The sequence below is a fragment of the Mastigoproctus giganteus genome, chromosome 5 (assembly GCF_048544385.1).
Source record: "Mastigoproctus giganteus isolate SK-2022 chromosome 5, ASM4854438v1, whole genome shotgun sequence".
NCBI lineage: Eukaryota > Metazoa > Arthropoda > Arachnida > Uropygi > Thelyphonidae > Mastigoproctus > Mastigoproctus giganteus.
The window spans coordinates 202,251,410-202,268,093 of NC_143579.1; the positions used below are offsets into that span (position 1 = coordinate 202,251,410).

General features: G+C 35.4%; 1 protein-coding gene across 2 annotated transcripts in view; it reads right to left on the reverse strand.

The window, feature by feature from the left end:
* LOC150086011 (major vault protein-like) overlaps nt 1-16,684 on the reverse strand; it is a 217,597-nt gene that overhangs the window by 33,291 nt on the left and 167,622 nt on the right. For both annotated transcript variants that reach the window (XM_090374330.1, XM_090374331.1), the window contains exons 9-11: nt 14,160-14,404; nt 3,708-3,905; nt 3,474-3,615 (exon numbers count right to left, since the gene is read on the reverse strand). In XM_090374330.1, coding sequence (XP_090230456.1) covers nt 3,474-3,615; nt 3,708-3,905; nt 14,160-14,404 — 585 coding nt within the window. The remainder of the gene's footprint in view (nt 1-3,473; nt 3,616-3,707; nt 3,906-14,159; nt 14,405-16,684) is intronic.

Sequence of the window (16,684 nt, forward strand, 5' to 3'; positions counted from 1 at the left end):
ATTATCTTTGTTCAAAACTTCTTCCAGGGAATCTAAGCACAACTACTTTAAATGATCACCTGTTAGATTGGTCTCCTGTGGCTTTGTTTCAAATACGGCATCTTTGATCAGTTTCTTTATTTGAGGCCCAAAGAAAATTTCTTCTTTCAGTTTTCCATTTGTTAAAATGGGAAACACTTTCCTTAAGTAGCAAAATCCACTTCCCAACAAAATTCTTCATTAATTCAAGTTTTATATGCAAGGGTGGAACAGCCTTTTTTGATTCAATCAGAGGAGCATATTTTATACCAGGGCTGTTAAATAAAGAATCATCATAATTTTTCACAAACAACTGTACTGCTTGCTACTATCTGAGCTGTGGAATTTAAGACTAAACCATGCTGCATCACATAATAACTGTGCAGTTGACTCATGTGCACCTTGGCAGTCAGTCAAGTTTATGCCTGTTCAGTTTCACCTATGTAACAATGGAATGACATGTGAGGAACGGTATGGAGCTCCCAAATTTTGTTTCCTTCTCAAAAAAAAAAAAAAAAAAAAAACACAATAGCTGAAGCATATGAAATATTAAAAAAAGAAGGCTTATGGTGAATCTATGCTTCCATATAGCACATCTCACAGGTGGTTTAGAATCATTAAAGATGGATGTGATTCAATCACAAAAATCTGCACTCCTGGAGTTCTAACCACTGCTGTCACCACAGAAACTATAAACACGCTTTTGTAATTGGGAGAGATCTTCATATAACAGTAAGGCAACTGGCAGGGATGTTGAGAATATCAGTAGGAAGCACATACAATATTCTCCATGCTATATGCATACGACATGTGTTTGTGTACACTGGGTTTCAAAACTACTCACACCTGAGCAACAGCAAGTTTGCATGGAGGTTTGTCAAGTGCTGTAACAGATGGTGAGGTTTTGCACAAGGTGATAACAGCAGATGAGACATGGCTTCATCATTTCGACCCAAGGAATGGCTTACCGGCATGTTGTGCCACATCATGCGACTGTTATGGGACCTTACAACGGAACTCTACTGCACACTTTGTGGGATCATATTTGCCAAAAATATACGACTGTCATTAGGATTGTGTTCAATGCTCAGTTCACTCAGAAGACAACTAATATCTCTATAGAAATACATACCATCTTTCATAACAAAATCTTTTGAAAAGACCTTGTTAAATTTTCAATATACTGAAATTTTAGTTCCTGCTTCAAGTAACTTTTTGTGTTGTAACCTAGAACCAAGGATTTCTGAAGTGTACAGTCCAGCAAAGTCTGCAATGCAAGAATCCTTGTTATATTCATCATTCATCTGTACTTTTATGAATTTGGTGGAACTGGTATCAGCAGGCCTTTGTTATATGGAACAGGCCTTATTGAAGATGATATTTTAGGATGATACTGTGTGCTTCCTTTCTAAACATCCACGAAAGTTTTGTCCTTCAGAAATAGCAATCAACGTGGCCGTACGATTCTTGCCACACCACAGGAACAGCAAAAGGCATATTCTTAATTTTCCCAGTTAGCCACATCCTCAGATTTGTGATACGAGTAATACAGCACATATGCAGGGCTTATGTTTTGTCCTGATCACCAATATTGCAACCAAAATACAAAGAATATACACATTTAGTAATATTGTAGTTTTTTACCTCTCAGTTTTTGTTATAAACCATCCACACACGTAGCAGAAATTGTAAGTGATTTAGACACTTCTGCTTAAAAATTTTAACAGTACAATGCTAAGCTAAACACAGATGGCATGAACCATCTGCAACAGATATGCAGATAAAATGTACACTACAACTCTTTCCATTACTGAAGGAGAGGTGGGAGGCAGATAGACAAGATTTAACATATTAACCTTCGCAATGTTACTGCCATCTACAAGCACATGCAAATATTATTTTTTCCAGGTAGTAAAACAGATCAGTGTTATATCTACTTCCCTAAATTGTAGTAAGACATATTTATTATGGATAAATACCAAAAACTTGGATATGTAGAAATTGAAAAGTGTAAAATTTTAAGAATTATTTTTGAAAATTATGCATAAAATCTGGCAGCAAACAGCTGATATGTCAATGGAGGTAAAAATCATGTTGGCCAGTTTACTATTGTTGTGTTTTAATTATTTATGCCTGCTATATTACTTAAAAGTAATATTAACTAATTTATAATTCTGAGAATTTACATATTTTTTTACTTATTTTCTCCTTAAATATGCTATTTGATATGCTTAAATATGCTATTTGATATGCTATTTGTCAAAAACATGACACCAGTCTATATATTTTATCAAACAGATGTATGGGTCCTGAGCTTGCCATGTAAAGATCTGATACTTTATATAATACAGCATTATCATCATCTAAGATGGCAATTTTAGCTAAAATTCTCAAACAGACATGCATGCACAAAGGTCTGATACTATATATAATTAATATCTATCTGTTACATGCCCCCCCAAAGCTTTATATAATGAATTTATTATATAATATCGGTGTAAATACACCATAGTTAACCCATAGATTTGAGCTACGATTGTAGGGTAGAAGGCATAGTTTTAATTGTATCTCATAATGTGGTTGCCTTCACAACAAGATAGCTACTATTGAATTACTTCAAATAAATAACGCTTCTCTAGTAGAGAAGACTACTGTTATTTATTTTCAGCGGTACCACCACCCAGACGATCGTTTCGAAGCTGTTTGGCTTCGTCATCAGTGGGCGGGCAGGTACCCAGGTAATACAACAAGCCATCTCAGTTGAGAAGTTTCAGCGGTACCACCACCCGTCTGGGTGGTGGTACCGCTGAAAATAAATAACAGTAGTCTTCTCTACTAGAGAAGCGTTATTTATTTGAAGTGATTCAATAGTAGCTATCTTGTTGTGAAGGCAACCACATTATGAGATACAATTAAAATGATGCCTTCTACGCTACAATCGTAGCTCAAATCTATGGGTTAGCTATGGTGTATTTACACCGATATTATATAGTTAATTATCAAAACCCATAAGGATTATGCCTAGTGCATTTAATTTTCCAAATAAAGAATTTATATAATGCAGTATCATCCAAGACATGAAGCAGTTAAGAGGTTTGCTCTATCACTAGTCGATAAGACAGCAATGTTGAAATACTCTCTCACACACACACCACTCCTTGTTGTAGCAGAACAGCTATTTCCAGCTAAGCCACTAAAAATTAAATTAAAAATAAAATTTTAAAATTCAAAAAGTTTCTTAGAACATTTTTTTGTGAATATCCTTTTATAGATGTGTGGATTAGTATATGATGAAACAAATTCTCAAGAACTGGTGTGAGAAAACTTATTGTCTGCACATAGTTATGCTTCAGTATTTGTAATTTATGATTTCAAATCTCTCTGAGCAAGACTACTAAATTAAGTACATTTAGTAAGCTTGACAACACAAGAGAATGAAAATATTAAAATCTCACCTTGTGAAAATCATCAAAGTTGACACTAGCCACTGCACCTCTCACTTTAGAAGCTACTGCTTTACACATATCCCCAACAAAATCAGGAACACTGAATAATTTTGTTCCTATTTTTTCAGCTTTATCTTCCAATTCAAAATACCTGAAAAAATTTAAACAGGCAGTTTATCACATTTAGAAAATTGTTATTTATTAGTGAAGAATCCAATACGTTCACTAGATAAATTATATTACCAATTATAAGACAGCTTCAGTGATAAACGGGCATGATCAGCTGTTTCCACAGTGACGATATCTGTGCAAAAATCAGGGCCAAGTAGAAGGCAAAGGGAACGGGTCATATTTGGCTTCTTTGGATGACCTCCAGATAAACTTAGCTGAGTAAACTGCTCATCGGGTTTCAGCATCACCATATCAGGACCAAAATTAACTCTAAATTACAATGAATAATAGAAAATTAATGTTACATAATATATTGCATTTTATACAATACAATAACTATAATTTTTTTTGCCAGATTTAATTATAAATTCTTTGCTAGATTTAGGTCATTTTGGGGCCCTAGTGCACATTTTTATAGACACTAAAAATAATGCTGCAGGGAACCTTCAACCAACTAATTGCAACCAACTAACTTGCACCTCAGTAAATCCAGTTTTGATTATGACCACTAAATTTTTTATTTTATTTTTTGTTTTTAAGATTTCAAACTTATGCTTGCTATATTACTTAAAATTTTGTGTGACCAATACTATATATTACTTATTATTGGTCACACAAAACAATACTAAATGATTTTTCAGCATAATTTTTATTTTAGGTGAAATACAAGGTTTGGCAATTAAGTTCCAGGATTGAGTCCACTGCATGTATGTCAAAACATTTAAGGTATGATGCAGCATGACCTAAGCGACTACTTCCCTCTATAAGGTTATTTGCACACTGAAAGTCTTTTGCAAGCAGTTACATTAGAACTACTATGTTAAGTGATGGAAAAAAGGAGCAAACATTAAATTTTCTTTCAAGTTGGGATCAAGTGCAACTGAAACCTATTAACTAGTTAAAAAAAAAAAAAAAAAAAAAAAAAAGTACATGGTAACTATGCTCTACCTGCTGGAGAGGCTTCTGACTAGACATCTGGGGTGGATGGGATCTATCCAGTTATATTAAAGGAGGCAGCAAAGGAAGTAAGCAATCCGTTAGCCATAATTATGAGAGCTTCCTTGGACTCAGGGGAGGTACCCACAGACTGGAGATGTGCAAATGTAACCCCAATTCACAAAGGAGGATCAAAGGCTGACACAAGTAATTATAGACCTGTGAGTTTAACTTCTGTTCCAGGAAAATTAATGGAAGCACTGGTTAAAGAAGCACTGCAGGATCATCTTGGCAAGAATTTAGTTATAGCTCAGACACAGCATGGTTTTGTTAAGGGAAGGTCTTGCCTGACCAATTTGATTGGATACTATGATGTAGTCACAAAAGAATTGGATGCAGGAAATAACTTTGATATTATATATTTGGATCTTAGAAAGGCTTTTGATACTGTTGCACATGGAAGACTGCTGCATAAATTGGAGCAGTGTGGCATTGGTGGCAAATTATTGCTATGGATAAAGGGATGGTTGAGTGGCAGAAGACAGAGAGTGGTAATTAATGTACACTGCTCATCGTGGACTAATGTTATTAGTGGAGTCCCTCAGGGTTCAGTGTTAGGTCCATTGTTGTTTTCTGTATTTATAAATAATATTGATGATGGTATATCAAGCTTAATGTCCATGTTTGCAGACGATACAAAGGTTGGCAGGGTTGTAAAGGATGCTACTGACGCTATGCTGCTGCTGCTGCAACAGGATCCGGAAAGGTTGAGCAGATGGGCAGAGAGGTGGCAAATGAAGTTTAACATTGACAAATGTAAAGTACTACATATGGGAAACAGCAATTCCAGAGCAACATATCAACTCTGTGGTACTACGCTGACAGTGGTAGAGAATGAAAAGGACCTGGGGGTTAATTGTGCAGGCAGATATGAAGTTCTCTGAGCAGTGCAGATGGGCTGCAAGAGTAGCTCATGGTGTCTTAATAATGATATACAGGAATTTTTCTAGCAGGGATAAGGAGGTGATTATTCCCTTGTATAAGGCAATGGTCAGGCCACACCTTGAGTACTGTATACAGGTCTGGAAGCCTCATTTCAAGAAGGATGTAGAGCTGCTGGAACAAGTACAGAGAACGGCAACAAGGTTAGTGAATGGAACGAAGGGTTTTTCTTACGAAGAAAGGCTTAAGTTTTGCAAATTACAGTGTCTGGAGATTAGGCACCGGCGAGGTGATCTGATAGGGGTGTACAAAGCCTTGAATGGTTTGAGCATGCTCAATGCTGATGGGATATTGCCTCTTGCTCAGAATAATCACCTGAGAGGGCATAAATTCAAATTGAGGAAAGACAGATGTAGGATAGATTTGCGGAAATTTGCCTTTAGCCAGCTGGTAGTTGGTTGGTGGAACAGACTTCCATCCCTTGTTGTGGAAGTTGATAGCCTAAATAAATTTAAGGCTCAGCTGGACAGGTATTTTGAACGAACGGAGGGATGAAGTGAAAGGGTTGTTTTTTTTGGCTGATGTTGCATAAGCTTGCTTTCTTGCATTATATGCCTCTACTAATGCTAATACTAATTTTTTTCAGGAGCCACTAAGTGGAACTTTATTTATTGATTTTAAATTGTTTTTCTCTAACTTTTGATTTAAAATTAGTAGTGTTGTATTTATTTGCAATTCCTTAATTAATTTGGTGTATTTGGCCCTTGTAATTGCTTAAAAAACCATGAGGTTTATGGTCTATGATGATCTTTACTACTTTTGAAAAAGTGTCAAGACAAGCATTAGTTACATGCGGACATCATTGCCACTCACTTCAACAGCATGGCAGCCCTGCTTTGATTGCTAACGTAACAATGAATGATAGACTTCAGAGGGTTATAGTTCCTCATTTCTCTGCAGAAAAGTAACCAGTTGAGCTGCTGATGTGGGACATGTTGGTCTGGTCTTACATGATGTTCCAGTTCATCCCCTAGGTGTTCCATAGAGTTCAAATGGGGGCTTTACACTGGCCATTCCAACTTTTGTATATTTGTACACGAGCCATTTTCAAAGGGCACCAGTGTGCTATAGTATGGTGCATTATCCTGTTGAAACAAATTGCAAAAAACTGACACATCATAGGAAACATGGAATTGTCCAAAATGTTAAGGTAAGCATTGGCTTTCATGGTTTCCTGTACTACAACCAAAGGTTGTAAGCCATACCAGGAGAAACAGAGTATGTCATGACCCACCTCCTCCAGACTTCACTGATGGTAATAATGCACTCTGGCAACAGATGTTCTCCATGTATGCATTTTAGCAAGCTTCAAGCAATGCTGCCATTGTAAATAAGTCTAGTTATTAACAAGAAGTTAAAGATCAGTTGTAACATGCTGATAAAGTGTTAAAGATTAATTGTAATTATTAATTAAAGGAAAAATATTTTACTTGAATATTAGTGTAATTCCAGTAAAATATCCTCTTTAATCTCATTAAAGTTGAGCAAATTTTAAAATTTATACATGTTAAGCCTATGTAGTTATTGTCATGCAAATCAGAAGCAGTTAAGCTTAAATACAGATACATCTTACATTGTATAGTAGTACCAATGTTGGCAAGCAGCCATTAGAAGAAGAATAACTTTTTTTATTGGCTTTTTATTTAAAATAAAACAGGAAAGAGAGAGAGATGTTATCGCATATAAAAAAACATGGTTAATCAAAGTTACGTTGGCTATAAATAGAAAAGAATAATAATTCTCATGGGAATTATGCTCATTGAAAAGAACTAAAACCTTCATTTAAGTAAATTGCTTACAAATTTGAATAGAAATAGAAGTTTTAATTCATTTTAATTTTATTTATAATCTGAAAAAAAAGCTAACATTTAAAAACTTTTGGACGCAAAAATAAAGCATAAGATTTATCTTTGAATTTTATATATGGAGTTCATTAAAGAAAGAGAATTAAAAGTCAAAAATGACAATAAATTGCATGAGCAATGCAAAATATTTCCTAAGCAAACACCAGAGAGATATAAAGCAGTATCTCTGTACTATTAAATACTTTTTCAAATTTTAAATACAGAATGTCTTTAACTTCTGATGATTATTAAATGTTAGTCTGGAAGGAGTTCTTAATGAAGGGAAATTTTATTGAAGGTATTAATCTGCTGTATCACTACTCAGTTTTACATACACATTATATACTTTAAAGATGTGTTTCTTTTGTAAAATTTATCAAGGTATTGATATTACAGATTATGATACAGCCACAGAGAGTTTAATTTTTTAGGAATAAATTTAACCTAGAACTTAAGGGGAAAATTTCATTAATTAATTTAGAGATATTTTAAGAATTTATAACAAAGGGAAGCATGAGGAAACACAGCACCATGCAAGGCAAGACCACTGACTGCAGTTGGCATACTTTTGCTGCCATTCTCCCATGAAAACAAAAGGACTGTATAACAGTGCATTCATACCAATGTTAAACCCTGTTGATGGCTTTAACTCCTAGTTGATGTTTTGCAGGAGTGTCTGAAGAGACTATCATACTACCCTTCCAAGTACTCTTCGGTCATGGAGTACGCTTCCATAGTCTTTAGATGGACTAATAGTCCTTAGTCCTTCCATGAACTATCGCAGGCAGACATGAAAGTAATTCTTGCACTGCTTCTATTTGAACATACAGTAGCCTGGAAAGCAAGCTGTCAGAGATTTCATGTGTGTGGGCCATCATGAAACAAGTATATACATGGGTTGCGTTAGCGTAACTAAGAGTAAGAACAGGTGCATATATACTTACATGTACACTAACGCTAGGAGTATTGAAAATAAATTTCATGATTTTGAAGTACTGATTAAGTCATCAAATGCAGAGATTGTAAGGATGTTGGAGACATGGTGCCATTCAAACATAAGGGATGCAGATTTGAATATGGGGAATACAATGTGTAAAGAAAGGACAGGTGTGTGTGTGGGGGGGGAATTTGCTCTTAGTTAAGAAGCATATTAAATCTAAGGCAGTGCATCCAGTTGACATGGGTGGCCAGTGCAATGTTGAGTCAGTTCGGTGTGACATAAGCACTAGGGAAAAAAATGAGAATGGGAGTGTGTTATAGTCCTAATGAGTGATGAGAATAATAGGCTGACATACAGAGAAATAGAGCGGACCAGTAAATGAGAATGTCTTATGATGGAGGGAGATTTTAACTTTCCAGATATTGACTGGAACTTATATGTTAGTCACTCACACACACCTCAAGAGTTCTTGTTTGTTACTGCAACAGATCATATTAGCAAGGTGTTCTGAGGGCAGAAATGTTTCAAATGAGTGGGTAACCAATGACAGGGAAGCAAGCTTAAATAACTTCAAGGGGTGTGTGTCAGGGTAGGTAACTATAAAGAACACTGTCAGAAGTGTAGTCACTATAATGAGTGAATTCAAACTGCTGGTTAGGACAAGTAACGCTGACATAATAGAGCTTACGGAAACGTGATGACACCCAGAAATAGGAGATGATGAGTTTCAGTACAGTATATACAATGTATTTATGAAGGATAGAAGGGGTGGTGGGGGTCATGCTTCTTATCAAAAGCAGCCTGAGTGCAATGAAAGCTTTCCCGGATTCAGACGTTTGGCATGCTAATATAGAATATGTATGGCGTGAAATAGTTGAAAGCAAAGGTATAATCATAGTGAGAGTAACCTACAGGTGATTGTGAAGATTATGATGAAAGCCTCTACATGCAAATGGAGAGGGGGAAAGCAAGTAAGTGTGACTGTCTTATTATGGACAGTTTTAATTTGTGGAGTAAATGGGAATGCCAGAGGTGAATTAAATTCTGGCAGTGAGCTAGATGATTTTGTAATAACTGAGAGCACAGTGGAGGAGAAATTGTTGCAGATAAACATAAGAAAGGCACCTGGGATGGATGGGATCTATCCAGTTATATTAAAGGAGGCGGCAAAGGAAGTAAGCATACCCTTAGCCATAATTATGAGAGATTCCTTGGATTCGAGAGGAACCCATGGACTGGAGATGTGCAAATGGGACCCCAATTCACAAAGGAGGATCAAAGGGCGACTCAAGTAATTACAGACCTGTTAGTTTAACTTTTGTTCCAGAGAAATTAATGGAGGCACTGGTTAAAGAAGCACTGCAGGATCATCTAGACAAAGCTTCAGTTACAGTCTGGACACAAGCATGGGTTTATTAAGGGGAAGTCTTGTCTGACCAATTTGATTATTGGATACTATGATACTACAAAGGAACTAGATGCAAAGAATCATTTTAATATCATATTTGGATCTTAGAAAGGCTTTTGATACTGCTGCACAAATTAGAGCAGTGTGGCATTAGAAGCAAATTGCTGCTATAGATAAAGGGATGGTTGAATGGAAGAACACAGAGAGTGGTAATCAATGGACACTGCTCTTCATGGACTAATGTTATTAGTGGAGTCTCCCAGGGTTCGGTGTTGGATCCACTGTTGTTTTTTGTATTTATTAATGATATTGATGATGGTATATCAGGCTTAAGTTCAAGTTTGCAGATGATACAAAGGTCGGCAAAGTTGTTAATGACAGTCATGGCAGTGTGCTACTGCAACAGGATCTAGTAAAGTTGAGCAGATGAGCTGAGAGATGGCAACTGAAGTTTAATATTGACAAATATAAAGTACTGCATATGAGAAGCAGTAAGCCCAGAGTAATGTTTGTTTGTTTGTTATTTGGTTTTTAGGAGCATTAGCAACTAGGGCCATATTGCTCTGGGAATATGCGGTGGTCAATCCCTGACCTTTCCGCATCCTCCATATTTGGTGGTGACAGGCTTGAACCCCGGTCTAATCAAGAAGCGTGTGCTATGCACTGCTGCTCCTTCCCACCTGGCTATGGAGGTGCCAATCCCAAAGTAATGTATCAACTGTGTGTGTGTGTGGTGCTACACTGACAGTGGTAGAGAATGAAAGGGACCTGGGGGTAATTGTGCAGGCAGATATGAAGTTTTCTGAGCAGTGCAGATGGTCTGGTATATGATAGCTTATGGTGTCTTGTCAATGATATACAGGAATTTTTCTAGCAGGGATAAGGAGGTGATTATCTCCTTGTATAAGGCAATGGTCAGGCCACCATGAGTACTGATACAGGTCTGGAGGCCTCATTTTAAGTAGGACAGAATGCTAGAACAAATACAGAGAGGGGCAACAAGATTAGTGAATGGAACAAAGGGTTGCTCTTACGAAGAAAGGCTCAAGTTTTGCAAATTACAGTGTGTGGAGACTAGGCACCTGCGAAGTGATCTGATTGAGGTGTATAAAACCTTGAATGGTTTTGAGCATGCTCAATGCTGATGGGATTCTTCCTCTTGCTTAGAATAATTTCCTGAGAGGACATAAATTCAAATTGAGGAAATACAGTTTTAGGAAAGATGTGTGGGAGTTTGCCTTTAGCCAGCGGGTTGTTGATTGCTGGAACAGACTTCCATCTATCGTTGTAGAAGTGGATAGCTTGAATAGATTCATGGCAGAACCAGGCAAACACGTGGACCGAGTGAAATGTGAAGGTTTTTTTTTTTTTTTTTTTTTTGGCTGATGCTATATAAGCTTGCTTTCTTGCATCATGTGCCTTTATTAATGCTAGTGATTAGCATTAATGCTAATCACTTTGAACTCTTTCACTTCCTCTCTTTGAAACTTGACTTTCTCCAGTGCAACTTTTCTAACAGTGAGGTAATTTTCCTTGATGATTTTAATGTTCACAACTACAGCTGGTTTCCATTTTCTAGTTGCACCTTCCAGCTGATCAAGATTCTTAGCCTTTTGCAATTACCTCTGACTTCACACAGCTTGTTCCTTTACCTACTGCAATGCCAGACAATCATACCATCCAGCCAACACGTTCAATCTTTTTTTTTCACGAACAACCCTTCTAAGTACACTGTTAATTGAGTTGTCCTCTAGGCACCTTACTTCACAACCTGGTGATGGTCTCTTTTGCAATAGAGCCTCTCTCTAGGGGCCATTCTCAATCCCATGTTATTTGGCATTACAAGAATGCAAATGGGATGATCTACAAGATTTATTTTCTTCTTTTCCTTGGTTGGATTACTGTTTCAAATCTTCTGATGTCAATGTTTGCACAGATTGTGTTGGTAAAATTATTCTTATAAGAATGAAATCCTTTATTCCACACTCTACCTTAAAATTTCGTCCTTTATGTAAACCTTTGTTTTCCAATAAATGTGCTAAGGCTGTTCAAGAGAAGAATGTTGCATATCGTAATTGGCTTCTTTTTTTTTTTTTTTTTTTTTTTGTTAGTTCTTGGTGAATCACTTTCCTTTTATTTTTACCAAAGGCACTATCAGATACACGTTTCCTTTTATCCATAGTTAATAATGACGTAATATATAAAACATTTAATAGAAATTAATGTAATTAATTAGTATGCACAGTAATTAATGGCAGCAGATACACGGGAGGCTGCTGCATGTTAACACGCAATGCATGAACAACTGAAAGCAACTGATCTTCATGTACGTAATAAATGCAGCCGGTGTTGTCCTTCAGAGTACATAATGTTAGAAAATATTTCAATTGTTGTAATAATACACATTTGAAATAATCTGGTTCTTTTTATTTTCTTATGGTAGGAAAAAAAAATAGCTTCTCACACTGTATCTTCCATTCGTTTTTGTTTATTTCTCGATAACACTTCTCGATGGAGAAGGTATGACGCAACGCGAAATAAACAGTAACTCCCTTTTGTGAATAGAGCCGCGTGCTCACTAAGAAAACAAGCGATGTGTTTCTATAATGTTCTGTAATGTTATGCATACTTTAGCAGTGTATTTATATTCGTAGCATTACCAGCTTCAATTTCGATTAGCGCAATATTTTGGCTTGGCCTAAAGGCCAAGCCAAAATATTGTGCTAATTGAAATTTTAATTCATGCCAATCGAAAATTGGTAGCTAAATATAAACCGTGCTAATTCGAGTCTTGCGCTAATTGAGAGATTCCTGTATCTTCTTGACCTTAAATCCATGAACAGAACTAAGTACTATAGGTTCTAATATCTCTCGTGTTTACGTTTTTCATAAAAAAAAAAAAAAAATATATATATATATATATATAGTACAGTAAATAAAACAGTAATAGAGTGTGGTTTCAAAGAAATGAATGAATGTGTGGAAAGGGGTTGTTCTGTGTGCTCCGACAGGCTAAGGCATGTTCAATCGTGTTCAAATGTCTGTCAAATTCTATACTTCTACACACACACACACACACACACACACACACACACACACACACACACACAAATTCAAATTGAAGAAGGTTGCAGGACAGATGTGCAGAAGCTTGCCTTCATCCAGCCAGTTGTTTACTGTTGGAACAAACTTCCATCTGTTGTTGTGGAAGTGTGTAGTTTGCATAAATTCAAGAAAACTCTATACAAATTATTAGAAGGAATGAACAGGTGATGTGGAAAGTGTGTTTGTTTTTTTTCGGCTGATGCTTTATAAGCTTGTTTTCTTGGGTCATTTTCCATTACTAATGCTAATACTAGATATATCAAATGCAGTTGAAGATTACAGACAAATCTCATTTTTTTTTCCCATGGATTTTCTGTAATCTGGAAACAATAATGAAAGATTTTTAAATGACACAATTTGCTATGTTAATAATTATTAGAGAAATGCTGATTCGCCAACACATACATACTATACAATTAAAGACCATCCTTTGTTCACGTCTGCTACCCATTTTTTATAAAAAATTCCTAATAGTTGGAATTACAGAAACTGAATCAGATTCTACATATGTTTTTAAATTCATCAGGAACATTCATCTCCATCTAGATTTTTATCACTGCTTATATTACTCAAAGATGATTAACATTAGATATTAATATTTATACTTCTGACAAATATTTACAAGACAAGTACTACATTTTGTTAGGACTAATAAATCCATAACCCTTTGGGGCAGTCTAAATTCCATAGAGTTGCTTCCTTTTAACCCTGCTATTTAGCATTTTTTGCATTAAGGAGACAAAATTTTACTGCTTATGCCAATAATATGTTGTTGTTTTTTAACAGCTTTCACACAATTCTAATACTTATAACTAAATATCACACTTTCTGTGAAATTAACATATTAAACACTGGACAATAGGCAATTGACTCTAATAGGCAATTAAAAAAATTTTATATTTTATTTTATTTATTTAATTTTTTTTTTCAGTGGAACTAGATTTTTAAATCTAGTTCCACTGAACTTATTTCTGCAAGTATAGTTTTTTTTTTTTAAACAGCAACTGCTCATAAATACATGCACACTTTTAAATATTTATTACTGATTTAGTAAAGGAGGTCAAATTTTTATTTACCTAGCTTTCGTTTCTTTATAATCAATGAAGGTGAACTGCTACACTGTGTGGTACTCCACACAATACTACTTTTGTGTTGTCTCTGGTTGGAGAGGATCTGGATCAACAGACCTCTAGTACCACATCTGGTTAAAGTTAAGTTTCTTTTTCTCTCTACATATGCACACTTTTAAATACTAATTTATTAGGTGAATTCAATAAATATTTATTTACCTAGCCTTCTTTTCTTTGTAGTCATAAATCTGAACAGCTGCATTGTGTGGTACTCTAAATGATACTACTTTTGTCTTATCCCTGGGTGGAGGAGGATCAGGATTAATAGGCCTTCTATCAACACCACGGTCTGCTAGAGGATCACGATTAATTTGCAATAGTTCTTCCACTAGTGGAGGAAGCTCTTTATTCCAAAGCTCTTCATCTTGAGTAAGCATATATGTGGCACCACAAATAGCACGCACCTATAAAATATCATTTCACATTATTATAATTAGGTAGGATTACAAAAGCATGCATCAAACTTGCATCTTAGAAAGTTACCTAATCACATAAATTAAAATTTAAAGAAACAAGCAATATTTTAATTGCTCCCCCTTTTTTTTTTTGTTATAGTCCCAGAGAAATTTAAGGAGGAGGTATTACAATACATGTACAATTAATCCATTATTAGGAATGCTTCTTCAGTGGTGGCATCCTAGATCATGAAAAGAAGGTCCTGCATGGTCTATCAGACAACCCCCCCCCCCCCCGCACACATACACACTTTTTTTTTTTTTATTCTGGCTTTTTGCACACCAATACTAGACATTTTACTAATGGATTTCATTATTTTCAAGTGCATTTATTTTAATTAAGAATTTAAATTTTAAAAATGCGTTTTTATTCAGTGAAACAAAACATTAATTCTGCTGAAATTTTTTTAAAAAATTATAAACATATTTTATAAACTTAAGCACACAAAATTTCAAAATTACTTATATGTGCGTGTGGGCACACAATTTTTATGCATTTTATAAATAAGGAAATAAATAATAATAATCAAGAAAAAAATAGCTTTGTATAGTAAAGTTAGCATAAAACACACATGGAACTTTACTGTAGCATGAGCAAGTACGGTGTCAATACTATCAGTCACCCACTGAGAATGGCAACATATACATGAACAGAGGGTAAAAATGTAACAAATAGTAGTGCCTCGTTTATCAGCACAATTAACATGCTTACTTACTCTGTGTAAACAATAAGTTGACTTCAGAAACTACTTAAATAAGACTGCCTGTATATTTGTGAAGGTAGAGAAAGGAACAGTCACTAATCCTATAATGGCAATTAAAGCACAATAAATATTTGATAGGCCTATTGGGAAAGGTGCCACTGCTAGGTTAAAAGAAGACTTATACCAACTGTTACTGTATTATATAACTCATCACTTTACAACATCATAATAGATTAGCTGTGTTCCTATTTCAAATTCTTCCACAGCATGGATTTTCACCAGTACACATATTAAATACTAGACAAATCTAAATAATGGAAATCTCAATCAAAATATGTAAAAATCTTATACAGTTGATGCTTTATATAAAGACCCCCCCCCCCCGAGGAATGAGAAAAATGGTTGTTATATCGGAAGGATATTTTATCGATTGCTCATAAAAATCAGCAAGAAAACATGTAAAAGCTTGAACATTTAATGTAATTCTACTAATACAATATAGTATAATCTTATTTATAATATGTTGTTGTTGTTGTAATAGGTTTAGGAAAATTGGCAACTAAGCCATACTGTCTGTAAATTGGGTGTGTTCTGTGGTCGATTTTCTGTATGATGGACTAATTTTGTTTTATGGCATTCTTCAGTAGTTTTTCTTAAAACACTGGATTACACCTTGATGAAGTGGCTGAAGAACTGACGTCATATTTGGTGGTAGGTATTCAACAGTGATTGCACATAGGTTGTTTACTTTTTTTAATTTTTTTACTTGACAACGAAGGGTGCAGTTACCCGCAAACAGCAAAATTTTTCTATTCTTCTCACTCATCCTGCGATTTAAGCGTTTGATCCATTCTTCATAGATTTGTGATGTCATCCATGACTTTTGGTTTGTTCGATACATAGTTGGTAATGTCTTCAAACCTTTAAAGCATCGATGCTTCTTGGCTTTCCCAATGATTAAATGAGGAAGTTTGTCTGTGGTAGCATGTTTGCTGCTAGGAGAATGGTAATCTGTTGTTTGGAATTTTTTGCCACTAGATTTCTCACCTTTAAATACCAACAGCAGTTAAAAAAAAAAAGGAAAAAAGTCCCGTTTCATCAGCATTGAAGATGTCGTTGTGGTCATATGTCAGAAAAACAGTGTTTAAATGATTTTCCTTCCATTCCTTTGTAGCATCAATATCCACAGCTGCATTTTCACCACACCCTTTTTTGAAAGACAGGCCATGACGAGTGTTAAATTTCTGGAACCATCCATCTGAACTTTTAAATTATCCAATATCCATTCGATGCACGAACATTAGCATTAATAGAGGCATATGATGCAAGAAAGCAAGCTTATGCAGCATCAGCCAAAAAAAAAAAAAAAAACCCCACTTACACTTCACCCCTTCGTTTTTTCAAAATATTTGTCCAGCTGACTGCTAGTATATTTGTGAAAGTTGATAGCCTTAAATTTATTTAGGCTATCAACTTCCACGACAAGGGATGGAAGTCTGTTCCACCAACCAACTACCCACTGGCC